General features: G+C 46.4%; 1 protein-coding gene across 1 annotated transcript in view; it reads right to left on the bottom strand.

Annotated features, from left to right (window-relative positions):
• Positions 1 to 796: 796 nt before the first annotated feature.
• The window catches only part of LOC311105663 (neprilysin-like), a gene marked incomplete at both ends in the record, with an annotated part of 78082 nt that continues 60498 nt past the window's right edge, over positions 797 to 18380 (bottom strand). Inside the window, 14 exon segments of the mRNA XM_084147878.1 lie at positions 797 to 896; positions 1177 to 1253; positions 1334 to 1429; positions 9731 to 9796; positions 10041 to 10174; positions 10299 to 10418; positions 11045 to 11103; positions 11252 to 11355; positions 11472 to 11549; positions 11708 to 11806; positions 13890 to 14018; positions 14156 to 14249; positions 14543 to 14703; positions 16038 to 16139. Coding sequence (XP_084004004.1) covers positions 797 to 896; positions 1177 to 1253; positions 1334 to 1429; positions 9731 to 9796; positions 10041 to 10174; positions 10299 to 10418; positions 11045 to 11103; positions 11252 to 11355; positions 11472 to 11549; positions 11708 to 11806; positions 13890 to 14018; positions 14156 to 14249; positions 14543 to 14703; positions 16038 to 16139 — 1419 coding nt within the window.

Below are 18380 nucleotides of genomic sequence, written 5' to 3'. Positions count from 1 at the left end.
GAATATGTTTGGTATATGTCAATTCCTGACCAGATAGGTTGCCCAACTGATTCCAAGGCAACAACTTCATTTTGGTTTAATGCTTGTAGACATAAACAGTTGGCACCCATTTTCAAACTACATTTACCTTACATACAAAACATTTACGCAATTCTAATTATAGTCATTGGTGTATATTCAGTCAAATAAAAAGTTATTTTCTTAAATATACAATAAAAAATAATCCCCCTATTGTAACTGATTACTATTGATTACTGTCAATGTATATTCATCTAGAACGTATTGATATACAGTATACATTTTTGTTTATATATAGTGTAAAACAAATAACATTTTGGACAAACAGAGTGATAGTTTAGAATAAGTGTATATTTGCCTGTGGTTCAAATTGCTCAAATTAGTCTCTCTCAAAAAAATACCAATAATGAATCATGATAGAGATGCAAAGGGAAAAAAACAATCATTGAAAAGTACATTTTCAAACAACAACAACAAAAAATATATATAGTGATTTGGCGTGACTGTATCCGGTGGAAAGCGGTGACCTGGGTGATTGGGTGAAGAGCCTGGGAGCTGGATAGGAACAGCACTCTGCAGTCTCTTGAAGCTGTTTGGTCAGTGTAGCAGCAGTCCTGGTCCCACCCTGCAGTGAACTGGGGAACATCGACCATACCCCCCTGTCCCAGACTAGCGCTCTAACAGTCAGAAGGGAAATTAGGTGGTGAGGGGGAAAGGACACAAGCCCAACTCTCACCCCCTACCAGCCTCAGGGCAGGCGAGCGTCAGGACTACAGTATCACCAGACTTGGCAAGTCTTGTCAGGCACCATGTAGCTGTTCCTGGGACAGTTGAAGGCCTTGGCAAACTCTGGGAAGTTCTGGAGGGACCCCAGGACCCTGAACAGGAAACAGGAAACGGTCATCACTGGCCAGAATGATTAGGCAATCACCGCACCTGGTGTCCTAGGTCTAAATCAGACACTCAATCAAATGAAATAAGGACAACCAGAGACACTGAGGAACGCAAAGAGTTAATATGGACTGAGATGGGGTGAGTGGAAGAGGAAGTGGCATTGAGTTGAGATGGACAGAGATGGAGTGAATGGAATGAGGTGGAAGAGGAAGTGTCATTGAGTGATACAGGAGATGAATGGTAATGAGGAGTGAGAGCTCATACCTGAACTTCCCTGGACTGTGTACATCTACTTTGATGGAGTTGACAGCTTGTTCTGGCCTATGTGTTCCACACCAAACCTGGAGGAGGAAGAGACGAGAGTGAGATAGGGTGTGACATCCATCCATCCATCCATCCACATCCATCCATCCAGTCTGACCTGGGCGAAGTTGACAAAGAAGAGTTGTTGATGGTTGAGGTCTATTCCAGGCAGGAGAGGCTCGTTCCCATTCTTCTCCACATAATTCTGGTAGGCCTGAAATCATTAGAACACCACTTCAATCCTCTCTGGCCTGAAATCATTAGAACACCACTTCAATCCTCTCTGGCCTGAAATCATTAGAACACCACTTCAATCCTCTCTGGCCTGAAATCATTACAAGACCACTTCAATTCTCTCTGGCCTGAAATCATTACAACACCACTTCAATCATCTCTGGCCTGAAATCATTAGAAACACCACTTCAATCCTCTCTGGCCTGAAATCATTAGAACACCACTTCAAGCCTCTCTGGCCTGAAATTATTACAAGACTACTTCAAGCCTCTCTGGCCTGAAATCATTACAAGACCACTTCAAGCCTCTCTGGCCTGAAATCATTACAAGACCACTTCAAGCCTCTCTGGCCTGAAATCATTACAAGACCACTTCAAGCCTCTCTGGCCTGAAATCATTACAAGACCACTTCAAGCCTCTCTGGCCTGAAATCATTACAAGACCACTTCAAGCCTCTCTGGCCTGAAATCATTACAAGGCCACTTCAAACCTCTCTGGCCTGAAATCATTACAAGACCACTTCAAGCCTCTCTGGCCTGAAATCATTACAAGACTACTTCAATCCTCTCTGGCCTGAAATCATTACAAGACTACTTCAATGCTCTCTGGCCTGAAATCATTACAAGACTACTTCAATTCTCTCTGGCCTGAAATCATTACAAGACCACTTCAAGCCTCTCTGGCCTGAAATCATTACAAGGCCACTTCAAGCCTCTCTGGCCTGAAATCATTACAAGACCACTTCAAGCCTCTCTGGCCTGAAATCATTACAAGACTACTTCAATCCTCTCTGGCCTGAAATCATTACAAGACTACTTCAATGCTCTCTGGCCTGAAATCATTACAAGACTACTTCAATTTTCTCTGCCCTGAAATCATTACAAGTCCACTTCATGCCTCTCTGGCCTTAAATCATTACAACTCCAGCCTTTAATATTAGCCTTTAATACTTGACAATAGATAGATGGGTACTTTATTTAACACCAAACACATCAGATGATCTCAGACTCTCCCACCTTCTTAGAAAACGTTTAAAGTAAGCATAGGGCTCTCAGAATCTGTGAAGATGTGTTCTCCATCCCTCTGTCATCACACTAACCCGAGACGCCTGGTTGGCCAATCACATCGCTCATTACTCACACCATGCTCTGGGAGCATGTCTAATGGTCCAATCAGAGAGCTGGCAGGAGGACATGGTAATTACTACAGTCGTGGTCAAAAGTTTTGAGAATGACACAAGTATTGGTCTTTACAATGTTCGCTGCTTCAGTGTTATGAGATATTTTTGTCAGATGTTACTATGGTATACTGAAGTATCATTGCAAGCATTCCATAAGTGTCAAAGGCTTTTATTGACAATTACATTAAGTTTATGCAAAGAGTCAATATTTGCAGTGTTGACCCTTCTTTTTCAAGACCTCTGCAATCCGCCCTGGCATGCTGTCAATTAACTTCTGGGCCACATCCTGACTGATGGCAGCCCATTCTTGCATAATCAATGCTTGGAGTTTGTCAGAATTTGTGGGGTTTTGTTTGTCCACCCGCCTCTTGAGGATCGACCACAAGTTCTCAATGGGATTAAAGTCTGGGGAGTTTCCTGGCCATGAACCCACAATTTCGATGTTTTGTTCCCTGAGCCACTTAGTTATCACTTTTGCCTTATGGCAAGGTGCTCCATCATGCTGGAAAAGGCATTGTTCATCACCAAACTGTTCTTGGATGGTTGGGAGAAGTTGCTCTCGGAGGATGTGTTGGTACCATTCTTTATTCATGGCTGTGTTCTTAGGCAAAATTGTGAGTGAGCCCACTCCCTTGGCTGAGAAGCAACCCCACACATGAATGGTCTCAGGATGCTTTACTGTTGTCATGACACAGGATTGATGGTAGCGCTCACCTTGTCTTCTCCGGACAAGGTGTTTTCCGGATGCAGCAATATCCTTGCCTGTGAAGCCCTTTTTGTGCAATGCAATGATGACGGCACGTGTTTCCTTGCAGGTAACCATGGTTAACAGAGGAAGAACAATGATTTCAAGCACCACCCTCCTTTTAAAGCTTCCAGTCTGTTATTCTATCTCAATCAGCATGACAGAGTGATCTCCAGCCTTGTCCTCGTCAAACACTCTCACCTGTGTTAACGAGAGAATCACTGACATGATGGCAGCTGGTCCTTTTGTGGCAGGGCTGAAATGCAGTCAATCAATCAATCAATCAATTTTATTTTATATAGCCCTTCTTACATCAGCTAATATCTCGAAGTGCTGTACAGAAACCCAGCCTAAAACCCCAAACAGCTAGTAATGCAGGTGTAGAAGCACGGTGGCTAGGAAAAACTCCCTAGAAAGGCGAAAACCTAGGAAGAAACCTAGAGAGGAACCAGGCTATGAGGGGTGGCCAGTCCTCTTCTGGCTGTGCCGGGTGGAGATTATAACAGAACCATGCCAAGATGTTCAAAAATGTTCATAAGTGACAAGCATGGTCAAATAATAATCAGGAATAAATCTCAGTTGGCTTTTCATAGCCGATCATTAAGAGTTGAAAACAGCAGGTCTGGGACAGGTAGGGGTTCCATAACCGCAGGCAGAACAGTTGAAACTGGAATAGCAGCAAGGCCAGGCGGACTGGGGACAGCAAGGAGTCACCACGGCCGGTAGTCCCGACGTATGGTCCTAGGGCTCAGGTCTCTCAGTTGGCTTTTCATAGCCGATCATTAAGAGTTGAAAACAGCAGGTCTGGGACAGGTAGGGGTTTCGTAGCCGCAGGCAGAACAGTTGAAACTGGAATAGCAGCAAGGCCAGGCGGACTGGGGACAGCAAGGTGTCATCATGCCCGGTAGTCCTGACGTATGGTCCTAGGGCTCAGGTTCTCAGAGAGAAAGAGAGAACGAGAGAATTAGAGAGAGCATACTTAAATTCACACAGGACACTGGATAAGACAGGAGAAGTACTCCAGGTATAACCAACTAACCCCAGCCCCCCGACACATAAACTACTGCAGCATAAATACTGGAGGCTGAGACAGGAGCGGTCCGGAGACACTGTGGCCCCATCCGAAGAAACCCCCGGACAGGGCCAAACAGGAAGGATATAACCCCACCCACTCCGCCAAAGCACAGCCCCCGCACCACTAGAGGGATATCCCCAACCACCAACTTACAATCCTGAGACAAGGCCGAGTATAGCCCACAGAGGTCTCCACCACAGCACAAACCAAGGGGGGGGCGCCAACCCAGACAGGAAGATCACGTCAGTAACTCAACCCACTCAAGTGACGCACCCCTCCCAGGGACGGCATGAAAGAGCACCAGCAAGCCAGTGACTCAGCCCCTGCAACAGGGTTAGAGGCAGAGAACCCCAGTGGAGAGGGGAACCGGCCTGGCAGAGACAGCAAGGGCTGTTCGTTGCTCCAGCCTTTCCGTTCACCTTCACACTCCTGGGCCAGACTACACTCAATCATATGACCTACTGAAGAGATAAGTCTTCAGTAAAGACTTAAAGGTTGAGACCGAGTCTGCGTCTCTCACATGGGTAGGCAGACTGTTCCATAAAAATGGAGATCTATAGGAGAAAGCCCTGCCTCCCGCTGTTTGCTTAGAAATTCTAGGGACAATTAGGAGGCCTGCGTCTTGTGACCGTAGCGTACGTATTGGTATGTACGGCAGGACCAACTCGGAAAGATAGGTAGGAGCAAGCCCATGTAACGCTTTATAGGTTAACAGTAAAACCTTGAAATCAGCCCTTGCCTTAACAGGAAGCCAGTGTAGGGAAGCTAGCACTGGAGTAATATGATCAAATTTCTTGGTTCTAGTCAGGATTCTAGCAGCCGTATTTAGCACTAACTGAAGTTTATTTAGTGCTTTATCCGGGTAGCCGGAAAATAGAGCATTGCAGTAGTCTAACCTAGAAGTAACAAATGCATGGATTAATTTTTCTGCATCATTTTTGGACAGAAAATTTCTGATTTTTGCAATGTTACGTAGATGGAAAAAAGCTGTCCTTGAAACAGTCTTGATATGTTCGTCAAAAGAGAGATCAGGGTCAAGAGTAACGCCGAGGTCCTTCACAGTTTTATTTGAGACGACTTTACAACCATCAAGATGAATTGTCAGATTTAACAGAAGATCTCTTTGTTTCTTGGGACCTAGAACAAGCATCTCTGTTTTGTCCGAGTTTAAAAGTAAAAAGTTTTCAGCCATCCACTTCCTTATGTCTGAAACACAGGCTTCTAGCGAGGGCAATTTTGGGGCTTCACCATGTTTCATTGAAATGTACAGCTGTGTGTCATCCGCATAGCAGTGAAAGTTAACATTATGTTTTCGAATAACATCCCCAAGAGGTAAAATATATAGTGAAAACAATAGTGGTCCTAAAACGGAACCTTGAGGAACACCGAAATGTACAGTTGATTTGTCGGAGGACAGACCATTCACAGAGACAAACTGATATCTTTCCGACAGGTAGGATCTAAACCAGGCCAGAACTTGTCCGTGTAGACCAATTTGGGTTTCCAGTCTCTCCAAAAGAATGTGGTGATCGATGGTGTCAAAGGCAGCACTAAGGTCTAGTAGCACGAGGACAGATGCAGAGCCTCGGTCTGACGCCATTAAAAGGTCATTTACCACCTTCACAAGTGCAGTCTCAGTGCTATGATGGGGTCTAAAACCAGACTGAAGCATTTCGTATACATTGTTTGTCTTCAGAAAGGCAGTGAGTTGCTGCGCAACAGCTTTTTCAAAAATTTTTGAGAGGAATGGAAGATTCGATATAGGCCGATAGTTTTTTATATTTTCCGGGTCAAGGTTTGGCTTTTTCAAGAGAGGCTTTATCACTGCCACTTTTAGTGAGTTTGGTACACATCCGGTGGATAGAGAGCTGTTTATTATGTTCAACATAGGAGGGCCAAGCACAGGAAGCAGCTCCTTCAGCAGTTTAGTAGGAATAGGATCCAGTATGCAGCTTGAAGATTTAGAGGCCATGATTATTTTCATCATTGTGTCAAGAGATATAGTACTAAAACACTTAAGTGTCTCTCCCGATCCCAGGCCCTCGCAGAGCTGTGCAGATCCAGGACAGCTAAGCCCTGGAGGAATACGCAGATTCAAAGAGGAGTCCGTAATTTGCTTTCTAATGGTCATGATCTTTTCCTCAAAGAAGTTCATGAATTTATCACTGCTAAAGTGAAAGCCATCCTCTCTTGGGGAATGCTGCTTTTTAGTTAGCTTTGCAACAGTATCAAAAAGAAATTTTGGATTGTTCTTATTTTCCTCGATTAAGTTGGAAAAGTAGGATGATCGAGCAGCAGTGAGGGCTCTTCGGTACTGCACGGTACTGTCTTTCCAAGCTAGTCGGAAGACTTCCAGTTTGGTGTGGCGCCATTTCCGTTCCAATTTCCTGGAAGCTTGCTTCAAAGCTCGGGTATTTTCTGTATACCAGGGAGCTAGTTTCTTATGACAAATGTTTTTCGTTTTTAGGGGTGCAACTGCATCTAGGGTATTGCGCAAGGTTAAATTGAGTTCCTCAGTTAAGTGGTTAACTGATTTTTGTCCTCTGACGTCCTTGGGTAGGCAGAAGGAGTCTGGAAGGGCATCAATGAATTTTTGTGTTGTTTGAGAATTTATAGCACGACTTTTGATGCTCCTTGGTTGGGGTCTGAGCAGATTATTTGTTGCGATTGCAAATGTAATAAAATGGTGGTCCGATAGTCCAGGATTTTGTGGAAAAACATTAAGATCTACAACATTTATTCCATGGGACAAAACTAGGTCCAGAGTATGACTGTGGCAGTGAGTAGGTCCAGAGACATGTTGGACAAAACCCACTGAGTCGATAATGGCTCCGAAAGACTTTTGGAGTGGGTCTGTGGACTTCTCCATGTGAATATTAAAATCACCAAAAATTAGAATATGATCTGCTATGACTACAAGGTCTGATAGGAATTCAGGAAACTCAGAGAGGAACGCTGTATATGGCCCAGGAGGCCTGTAAACAGTAGCTAAAGAAAGTGATTGAGTAGGCTGCATAGATTTCATGACTAGAAGCTCAAAAGATGAAAACGCCATTTTTTTTTTTGTAAATTGAAATTTGCTATCGTAAATGTTAGCAACACCTCCGCCTTTGCGGGATGCACGGGGAATATGGTCACTAGTGTAACCAGGAGGTGAGGCCTCATTTAACACAGAAAATTCATCAGGCTTAAGCCATGTTTCAGTCAGGCCAATCACATCAAGATTATGATCAGTGATTAGTTCATTGACTATGACTGCCTTTGAAGTGAGGGATCTAACATTAAGTAACCCTATTTTGAGATGTGAGGTATCACGATCTCTTTCAATAATGGCAGGAATGGAGGAGGTCTTTATCCTAATAAGATTGCTAGGGTGAACACCGCCATGTTTAGTTTTGCCCAACCTAGGTCGAGGCACAGACACAGTCTCAATGGGTATGGCTGAGCTGACTACACTGACTGTGCTATTGGCAGACTCCACTAAGCTGGCAGGTTGGCTAACAGCCTGCTGCCTGGCCTGCACCCTATTTCACTGTGGGGCTAGAGGAGTTAGAGCCCTATCTATGTTGGTAGATAAGAGGAGAGCACCCCTCCAGCTAGGATGGAGTCCGTCACTCCTCAGCAGGTCAGGCTTGGTCCTGTTTGTGGGTGAGTCCCAGAAAGAGGGCCAATTATCCACAAATGTTATCTTTTGGGAGGGGCAGAAAACAGTTTTCAACCAGCGATTAAGTGCTGAGACTCTGCTGTAGAGCTCGTCACTTCCCCTAACTGGGAGGGGGCCAGAGACAATTACTCGATGCCGACACATCTTTCTAGCTGATTTACACGCTGAAGCTATGTTGCACTTGGTGACCTCTGACTGTTTCATCCTAACATCGTTGGTGCCGACGTGGATAACAATATCTCTATACTCTCTACACTCGCCAGTTTTAGCTTTAGCCAGCACCATCTTTAGATTAGCCTTAACGTCGGTAGCCCTGCCCCCTGGTAAACAGTGTATGATCGCTGGGTGATTCGTTTTAAGTCTAATACTGCGGGTAATGGAGTCGCCAATGACTAGGGTTTTCAATTTGTCAGAGCTAATGGTGGGAGCCTTCGGCGTCTCAGACCCCGTAACGGGAGGAGTAGAGACTAGAGAAGACTCAGACTCAGACTCCGACTCGCTACATAATGGGGAAAACCGGTTGAAGGTTTCTGTCGGCTGAATGAGCGACACCGGTTGAGCATTCCAACAGTATTTCCCTCCAGAAGCCATGAGAAAGTTGTCCGGCTGCGGGGACTGTGCGGGGGGATTTATACTAACGTTACTGTCTGTACTTACTGGTGGCACAGACGCTGTTTCTTCCTTTCCTACACTGAGATTACCCTTGCCTAACGATTGCGTCTGAAGCTGGGCTTGTAGCACAGCTATTCTCGCCGTAAGGCGATCGTTCTCCTGTATATTATGAGTACAGCGACTGCAATTAGAAGACATCATGTTAATGTTACTACTTAGCTTCGGCTGTTGAAGATGTTGATGAACCATGTCCAGATAAAGCGTCCGGAGTGAAAAAGTTGAATAAGGGAAAAAAGTTGCGATGGAAAAAAGGAAAATAACGTAAAGTTGGCAGCTAAAACGCACAGGAAAATGACTCTTCTGTCTCGGGATAAACGTCCGGGGTGAAAAAGTTTAACGAAAAAAGATGAGTGAGGACAAAACTAAAAAGTTGGTAAATTTGTTGAACACAGAGATTGATTAAACGTTTATTAAAAGTAAAACGTGAATAGTTTGGCAGGTAGCCAAGTAGCAACAAACAGCACAGCAGCACGGAGACAATGCGGAAGCGAGACGGAAGTCTCGTGGAAATGTTTTTTTGGGGGGGGGATTAAGTTCATTTTCATGGCACAGAGGGACTTTGCAATTAATTGCAATTCATCTGATCACTCTTCATGACATTCTGGAGTATATGCAAATTGGCATCATCAAAACTGAGGCAGCAGACTTTGTGAAAATTAGTATTTGTGTCATTCTCAAAACTTTTGACCTCGACTGGACTATTACTGGCAGATGGCAATTAGTCCATCCAATCTCATTCAATCTCACACGAGGTCACTCAGACTTACAGGTAATCATCAAATGCTAAAACAATGTACATACGAGGGAGATATAGAGAAAACTTGACTGTGGAACAGGTTACTGGAATAGATTTCTCGCCTGGGGTAAAGGACTCAGTCTTCAGATTGTGTGTGCACATATTTTTTTTTGCTGTAAAATGTATCTTTCTACAGTGTGCATCCCTACCTGGTATGACTGGCGAATCCCGCCGTTGTCTGCAATGTTCTCTCCCAGAGTGTTATTCCCATTGAGCTGCTTACAGAAAAGAAACAGGCAGATCAATTCAGACTGTAATTTTGAGCCATCTCTGTATTTCAGCAGTTCCACATCCTATTCCAGGAAAACCATTTCCCACGCTGCGGGCAAACTGGCGGTTTTTCTCAGAGGATGAAAAAATGCTATTGTTTCACGGAAACAAGTCAAGGGAGGACAGGAGATGAGCAGACGTGATGAGACAGAGGGAAAAGAAAGAAGAGGAGAGGAGAGTAAAGCGTACGTTCAGTCCGTTGGCCAGGTCCCAGGAGAATCTTCCATACTGGTCCACCATGCACTTCGACAGCTCAACAAAGTTCTGGGTGGAGCTTGGCGTCCACCAGTCCTTCAGGTCACCATCTTTATCATAGTTACGACCTGGCAACAGGTCAAATAAACTATGTTTAGGACAGCTGACCAGCTAGTCCACATGTCATGAAACAACACTTTGAATTGGACTGTCCATTCTAATAAAGCTAATTTCATGAGAACAGTCTCTTACCGTTGTCATCGAACCCGTGAGTGATCTCATGTCCGATCACCATGCCAATACCGCCAAAGTTCAGAGACTTGGTCTGGCCCTTACCGAAGAACGGAGGCTGTAGGATGCCTGCTGGAAACACTGAGAGGATAGGAGGGAGAAAGAAAGGATCTCACATCTCATATCTTTCATCTTCAGAGTGATGGGAGGTGACACTAGAGGTGATGGGAGGTGACAGTAAAGGTGACACTAGAGGTGATGGGAGGTGACAGTATCGGTGACAGTGGAGGTGATGGGAGGTGACAGTATCGGTGACAGTAGAGGTGATGGGAGGTGACAGTAGAGATGACAGTAGAGATGATGGGAGGTGACAGTAGAGGTGATGGGAGGTGACAGTAAAGGTGACACTAGAGGTGATGGGAGGTGACAGTATCGGTGACAGTGGAGGTGATGGGAGGTGACAGTATCGGTGACAGTAGAGGTGATGGGAGGTGACAGTAGAGATGATGGGAGGTGACAGTAGAGATGACAGTAGAGATGATGGGAGGTGACAGTAGAGGTGACGGGAGGTGACAGTAGAAGAGACGGGAGGTGACAGTAGAGGTGACGGGAGGTGACAGTAGAGGTGAAGGTAGGTGACAGTAGAAGAGACGGGAGGTGACGGTAGAGGTGACGGGAGGTGACAGTAGAAGAGACGGGAGGTGACGGTAGAGGTGACGGGAGGTGACAGTAGAAGAGACGGGAGGAGACAGAGGTTTCTCTGTTACCTATTTGGTTTTTGCTTGAGGAGTAGAAGGCGTTGACAATGGCTGCTCCTGTTACCCATCTGGGGATAAGGCAGGAAGATGTTTCACATTGATAATTCACAGAATAGTTCCAAATTAATCTTAAATTAATATCTACTCTAATCTTAGTGCTGTGGCTGCTATTTTAGACAGCACTGACAATGGGTTTTTGGAAAGAGAGGATCTTACTCTTCTTTGTTGACTTTGACCCGTAGCTTCCTCAGACGTTTCTTCTGAACATACTCCAGGTTCTGAAGGATGTTCTCAAAGTACTCCTCTGCACTGTAGCTCAACTAGCATCAACACACACACAGTGTCAATGACAGATATCAGATATGATATTGTCCAATGTATCACGTCCACTGACGAAATGCATTGTCATCATGTTCTTTCACCTTTCAACACTCACATTTTTATACTCGTTGTTCAGGTAGGTGTCATTCTTGATGTTGTCGGAGTAGCCAATCCGCTCACGGATAGCTTGTGCCTACAGAAGATTTTGAGAGTTTGAAGGGGAATAACAAAACAGAATGTATGAATTCAGCTTGTAATTTTAACAGTTGACAGAGGTAAAACCGAGACAGGTAAAACAGAGACAGTTGAACAGGTCAGCCTGAAGTCAACAGGTAGAAATCAATGTCTCACCTTCTGCTCAGCAGCCTTCTTGGTCGCTGCATCCATCCATCTCAGGTGGTCTAAGTTACTGATGAACACCTCCCGGATCACAGAGATCATCTCTTCCATCTAACACACACACACACACTAGACAGATCAGCATGTACTGATAATGTCACTATTGTGGATCTCAGACCAGGTTCCTCATGGAACAGAATGTGATAGAGATCTCTTCTTTCAGAATGTTAAGGAAAGAAATGCTTTAGAGTGAACAATGAAATGTTAGAGTTGTCCTCATGAGCTTAAAATAGCTGTGTACGTACGAGGGGCCTGACTGAACGTTTAATAGATCATGTGTTTGGATCATGATCTGTGGGAGCGTAAACTCAATGGTATGAGACCCTATTGTGTCAGCCAACGGGTCATCTGAACAGGCTTACACACACACACACACACACACACACACACACACACACACACACACACAAACACACAGTGCATGCTGCCGCTGCATGCTCAAGTTAATTTGGACGTACAGGGCAGTTAAGACACAAAAAGGGTAGCCATGCAATCAGACACCTTTACACACAGTGGCATTTAAATACACACACACACGCACACACAGTGGCATTTAAATACACACACACACACTCTCGCTCTCTCTCTTCTGCGACTTGTGCTGGAGATGAGGGTGTGAAAGGAGCTCCAGATGTTAGTGGGTAGTGGGTAGTGGCTCCAGGTGTTAGTTAGAGTGGGTAGTGGGTAGTGGCTCCAGGTGTTAGTTAGAGTGGGTAGTGGGTAGTGGCTCCAGGTGTTAGTTAGAGTGGGTGGTGGGTAGTGGCTCCAGGTGTTAGTTAGAGTGGGTAGTGGGTAGTGGCTCCAGGTGTTAGTTATAGTGGGTAGTGGGTGGTGGCTCCAGGTGTTAGTTAGAGTGGGTAGTGGGTAGTGGCTCCAGGTGTTAGTTAGAGTGGGTAGTGGGTAGTGGTTCCAGGTGTTAGTTAGAGTGGGTGGTGGCTCCAGGTGTTAGTTAGAGTGGGTGGTGGCTCCAGGTGTTAGTTAGAGTGGGTAGTGGGTAGTGGTTCCAGGTGTTAGTTAGAGTGGGTAGTGGGTAGTGGTTCCAGGTGTTAGTTAGAGTGGGTGGTGGCTCCAGGTGTTAGTGGGTAGTGGGTAGTGGCTCCAGGTGTTAGTTAGAGTGGGTAGTGGGTGGTGGCTCCAGGTGTTAGTTAGAGTGGGTAGTGGGTAGTGGTTCCAGGTGTTAGTTAGAGTGGGTGGTGGCTCCAGGTGTTAGTTAGAGTGGGTGGTGGCTCCAGGTGTTAGTTAGAGTGGGTAGTGGGTAGTGGCTCCAGGTGTTAGTTAGAGTGGGTAGTGGCTCCAGGTGTTAGTTAGAGTGGGTAGTGGGTAGTGGCTCCAGGTGTTAGTTAGAGTGGGTAGTGGTTAGTGGCTCCAGGTGTTAGTTAGAGTGGGTAGTGGTTAGTGGCTCCAGGTGTTAGTTAGAGTGGGTAGTGGTTAGTGGCTCCAGGTGTTAGTTAGAGTGGGTGGTGGCTCCAGGTGTTAGTTAGAGTGGGTAGTGGTTAGTGGCTCCAGGTGTTAGTTAGAGTGGGTAGTGGGTAGTGGCTCCAGGTGTTAGTTAGAGTGGGTAGTGGGTAGTGGCTCCAGGTGTTAGTTAGAGTGGGTAGTGGCTCCAGGTGTTAGTTAGAGTGGGTAGTGGGTAGTGGCTCCAGGTGTTAGTTAGAGTGGGTAGTGGGTAGTGGCTCCAGGTGTTAGTTAGAGTGGGTAGTGGCTCCAGGTGTTAGTTAGAGTGGGTGTTGGCTCCAGGTGTTAGTTACAGTGGGTGGTGGTTCCAGGTGTTAGTTACAGTGGGTGGTGGTTCCAGGTGTTAGTGGGTAGTGCCTCCTTCTTTAAAATCGGTGTCCTCCCACTTCATCTACACTGATTAAAGTGGATTTAACAAGTGACATCAATAAGGGATCATAGCTTTCACCTGGATTCACCCGGTCAGTCTATGTCATGGAAAGAGCAGGTGTTCTTAATGTTTTGCACACTCAGCTGACACACATGAGGTGTACAGTGTGTGAGAGGCTCAGCATTGTAACAGGTGGTTAGGAGACTCTACCCCACTGCTGCTGTAGCGCAAGTAAACACACAAAGGCTGGAGTTCACACAAACACACTCCGCAGTGTCACACACTCCCCCCCCCCCTTGTTAACCTCACCAGTTCTTTGCTCTCCCCAGAGAAGGCCTCCTCCACGTACAGTCTTCCCACAGCGTTGTCCATATTGTTGTTGACATATATGGCACACTGCCGCCACACTGCCGCCTCTGACGTGGTACCGTATAGCGCCTGCAGGGGGCAGCACAGCATGGCTCACACTGATGACATCACACACCAGAGATGGTGAGATGTAGGAAGAGAGGATTTGAGTAGAGGGGAGGGAGGGAGGGAGGGAGAATGAAAGGAGAAGTAGATGGTGTGCGTACCTTGCGGAAGGCTTTCCTGGTGTCCCTGTACTGCCTGCTCAGACCCACCACCATGTTCATGACAAAACGCCACACCATGTAGTTCTGCAGGTCTCTGGAAACAACAACATGGAAGTACTACACCAGCAACTATAGTTGATCTACAATGTACTAGATTAGAACGTTTGATTAACTGATGCTTATCATCACATTCTAATTCTGTGCTTTTCTCAATGTTCTCACCTCTTAGTGTATTTGGCTAAGATAGGGTTGAGTCAATGTTCTCAGTGTACTTGGCTAGGACAGGGACAGGGTTGAGTCAATGTTCTCAGTGTACTTGGTTAGGACAGGGTTGAGTCAATGTTCTCAGTGTACTTGGCTAGGACAGGGTTGAGTCAATGTTCTCACCTCTTAGTGTACTTGGCTAGGACAGGGTTGAGTCGTCTGTAGTAGTTAGGTGCGTAGTTGATGACACGCTCTGTGTCAGGTACAGTGATGCCGACCGTCCCCATGATCTTCCTGGTGAAGTAACTCCAGTCAAACACCTGAGAGGAGGGGTTTATAGTCACCTGAGAGGAGGGGTTTATAGTCACCTGAGAGGAGGGGTTTATAGTCACCTGAGAGGAGGGGTTTATAGTCACCTGAGAGGAGGGGTTTATCGTCACCTGAGAGGAGGGGTTTATAGTCACCTGAGAGGAGGGGTTTATAGTCACCTGAGAGGAGGGGTTTATAGTCACCTGAGAGGAGGGGTTTATAGTCACCTGAGAGGAGGGGTTTATAGTCACCTGAGAGGAGGGGTTTATAGTCACCTGAGAGGAGGGGTTTATAGTCACCTGAGAGGAGGGGTTTATAGTCACCTGAGAGGAGGGGTTTATAGTCACCTGAGAGGAGGGGTTTATAGTCACCTGAGAGGAGGGGTTTATAGTCATCTGAGAGGAGGGGTTTATAGTCATCTGAGAGGAGGGGTTTATAGTCATCTGAGAGGAGGGGTTTATAGTCACCTGAGAGGAGGGGTTTATAGTCACCTGAGAGGAGGGGTTTATAGTCACCTGAGAGGAGGGGTTTATAGTCACCTGAGAGGAGGGGTTTATAGTCACCTGAGAGGAGGGGTTTATAGTCACCTGGGAGGAGGGGTTTATAGTCACCTGGGAGGAGGGGTTTATAGTCACCTGAGAGGAGGGGTTTATAGTCACCTGGGAGGAGGGGTTTATAGTCACCTGGGAGGAGGGGTTTATAGTCACCTGAGAGGAGGGGTTTATAGTCACCTGAGAGGAGGGGTTTATAGTCACCTGAGAGGAGGGGTTTATAGTCACCTGAGAGGAGGGGTTTATAGTCACCTGAGAGGAGGGGTTTATAGTCACCTGAGAGGAGGGGTTTATAGTCACCTGAGAGGAGGGGTTTATAGTCACCTGAGAGGAGGGGTTTATAGTCATCTGAGAGGAGGGGTTTATAGTCATCTGAGAGGAGGGGTTTATAGTCACCTGAGAGGAGGGGTTTATAGTCACCTGAGAGGAGGGGTTTATAGTCACCTGAGAGGAGGGGTTTATAGTCACCTGAGAGGAGGGGTTTATAGTCACCTGAGAGGAGGGGTTTATAGTCACCTGAGAGGAGGGGTTTATAGTCACCTGAGAGGAGGGGTTTATAGTCACCTGAGAGGAGGGGTTTATAGTCATCTGAGAGGAGGGGTTTATAGTCATCTGAGAGGAGGGGTTTATAGTCATCTGAGAGGAGGGGTTTATAGTCACCTGAGAGGAGGGGTTTATAGTCACCTGGGAGGAGGGGTTTATAGTCATCTGAGAGGAGGGGTTTATGGTCATCTGAGAGGAGGGGTTTATAGTCATCTGAGAGGAGGGGTTTATCAGACATATTTAACAGAGCAGGCAACACACACACAGTCTCTTACTTGTGTGTCTACCTCCAGGCTGAAGTTAGCATTGAGAACACTCAGCTCCATCTTGTTGTAGAGGAGAACTGGGTTGTTACGGTCTTCTGGAGTATCAGTTGCCTGGGGGAGAGAGAGCGAGAGAGGGCGAGAAAGAGCGAGAGGAGAGGAGGGAGAGAGCAATTTGCCAATTCAGCTCCAACGCCATTAACTGTATATCCAATAAAGCATTCAATAGGTTTTTTTTGACGATCTGCCCTCTTGCTGTCACAGAGTACAATAGTCAAAAACAGGCACTGCTGGCCACATCATAAATGCCTGTCTGTCAATAAACACACACAAACACACACACAGACACACAGACACACAGACACACCAACAGCATGTTTGGAGGCCCAGGGGTCCGAACCCTGTAAATGTCAGTACCAGAACAGCCTGAATGTCTTGTAAAAAGCAGCAGCGTAGCACTGAGCTATTGGGAAACACAGGGATATTGTTACAAATCTGTTTAGAAAGAGACCATGGGCTCAGAACTTGGTTAACACAACAACTGGTAAGAACCAGCGCCGCTTGGTTAATACAACAACTGGTAAGAACCACAGCCACACACAGTGATGGAGAGGTGGTAAGGGCTGAAGTCTGGCTTCATAAACACAGTGACAGAGAGGTGGTAAGGGCTGAAGTCTGGCTTCATAAACACAGTGATGGAGAGGTGGTAAGGGCTGAAGTCTGGCTTCATAAACACAGTGATGGAGAGGTGGTGAGGGCTGAAGTCTGGCTTCATAAACACAGTGATGGAGAGGTGGTGAGGGCTGAAGTCTGGCTTCATAAACACAGTGACAGAGAGGTGGTAAGGGCTGAAGTCTGGCTTCATAAACACAGTGACGGAGAGGTGGTAAGGGCTGAAGTCTGGCTTCATAAACACAGTGATGGAGAGGTGGTGAGGGCTTGAATCTGGCTTCATAAACACAGTGATGGAGAGGTGGTAAGGGCTGAAGTCTGGCTTCATAAACACAGTGATGGAGAGGTGGTGAGGGCTGAAGTCTGGCTTCATAAACACAGTGACAGAGAGGTGGTAAGGGCTGAAGTCTGGCTTCATAAACACAGTGATGGAGAGGTGGTAAGGGCTGAAATCTGGCTTCATAAACACAGTGATGGAGAGGTGGTAAGGGCTGAAGTCTGGCTTCATAAACACAGTGATGGAGAGGTGGTAAGGGCTGAAGTCTGGCTTCATAAACACAGTGATGGAGAGGTGGTAAGGGCTGAAGTCTGGCTTCATAAACACAGTGATGGAGAGGTGGTAAGGGCTGAAGTCTGGCTTCATAAACACAGTGACGGAGAGGTGGTAAGGGCTGAAGTCTGGCTTCATAAACACAGTGACAGAGATGTGGTAAGGGCTGAAGTCTGGCTTCATAAACACAGTGATGGAGAGGTGGTGAGGGCTGAAGTCTGGCTTCATAAACACAGTGATGGAGAGGTGGTAAGGGCTGAAGTCTGGCTTCATAAACACAGTGATGGAGAGGTGGTGAGGGCTGAAATCTGGCTTCATAAACACAGTGATGGAGAGGTGGTGAGGGCTGAAGTCTGGCTTCATAAACACAGTGATGGAGAGGTGGTGAGGGCTGAAATCTGGCTTCATAAACACAGTGATGGAGAGGTGGTGAGGGCTGAAGTCTGGCTTCATAAACACAGTGATGGAGAGGTGGTAAGGGCTGAAGTCTGGCTTCATAAACACAGTGATGGAGAGGTGGTGAGGGCTGAAGTCTGGCTTCATAAACACAGTGATGGAGAGGTGGTGAGGGCTGAAGTCTGGCTTCATAAACACAGTGACGGAGAGGTGGTAAGGGCTGAAGTCTGGCTTCATAAACACAGTGATGGAGAGGTGGTGAGGGCTGAAGTCTGGCTTCATAAACACAGTGATGGAGAGGTGGTAAGGGCTGAAGTCTGGCTTCATAAACACAGTGATGGAGAGGTGGTAAGGGCTGAAGTCTGGCTTCATAAACACAGTGATTGAGAGGTGGTGAGGGCTGAAGTCTGGCTTCATAAACACAGTGATGGAGAGGTGGTGAGGGCTGAAGTCTGGCTTCATAAACACAGTGATGGAGAGGTGGTAAGGGCTGAAGTCTGGCTTCATAAACACAGTGACAGAGAGGTGGTAAGGGCTGAAGTCTGACTTCATAAACACAGTGATGGAGAGGTGGTAAGGGCTGAAGTCTGGCTTCATAAACACAGTTATGGAGAGGTGGTAAGGGCTGAAGTCTGGCTTCATAAACACAGTGATGGAGAGGTGGTAAGGGCTGAAGTCTGGCTTCATAAACACAGTGATGGAGAGGTGGTAAGGGCTGAAGTCTGGCTTCATAAACA

This window comes from Coregonus lavaretus, assembly GCF_964263955.1.
Source record: "Coregonus lavaretus genome assembly, chromosome: 30".
Lineage (NCBI taxonomy): Eukaryota > Metazoa > Chordata > Actinopteri > Salmoniformes > Salmonidae > Coregonus > Coregonus lavaretus.
Note: the sequence above shows the minus strand (reverse complement) of the source record. Positions and strands in the feature narration are given on the sequence as shown.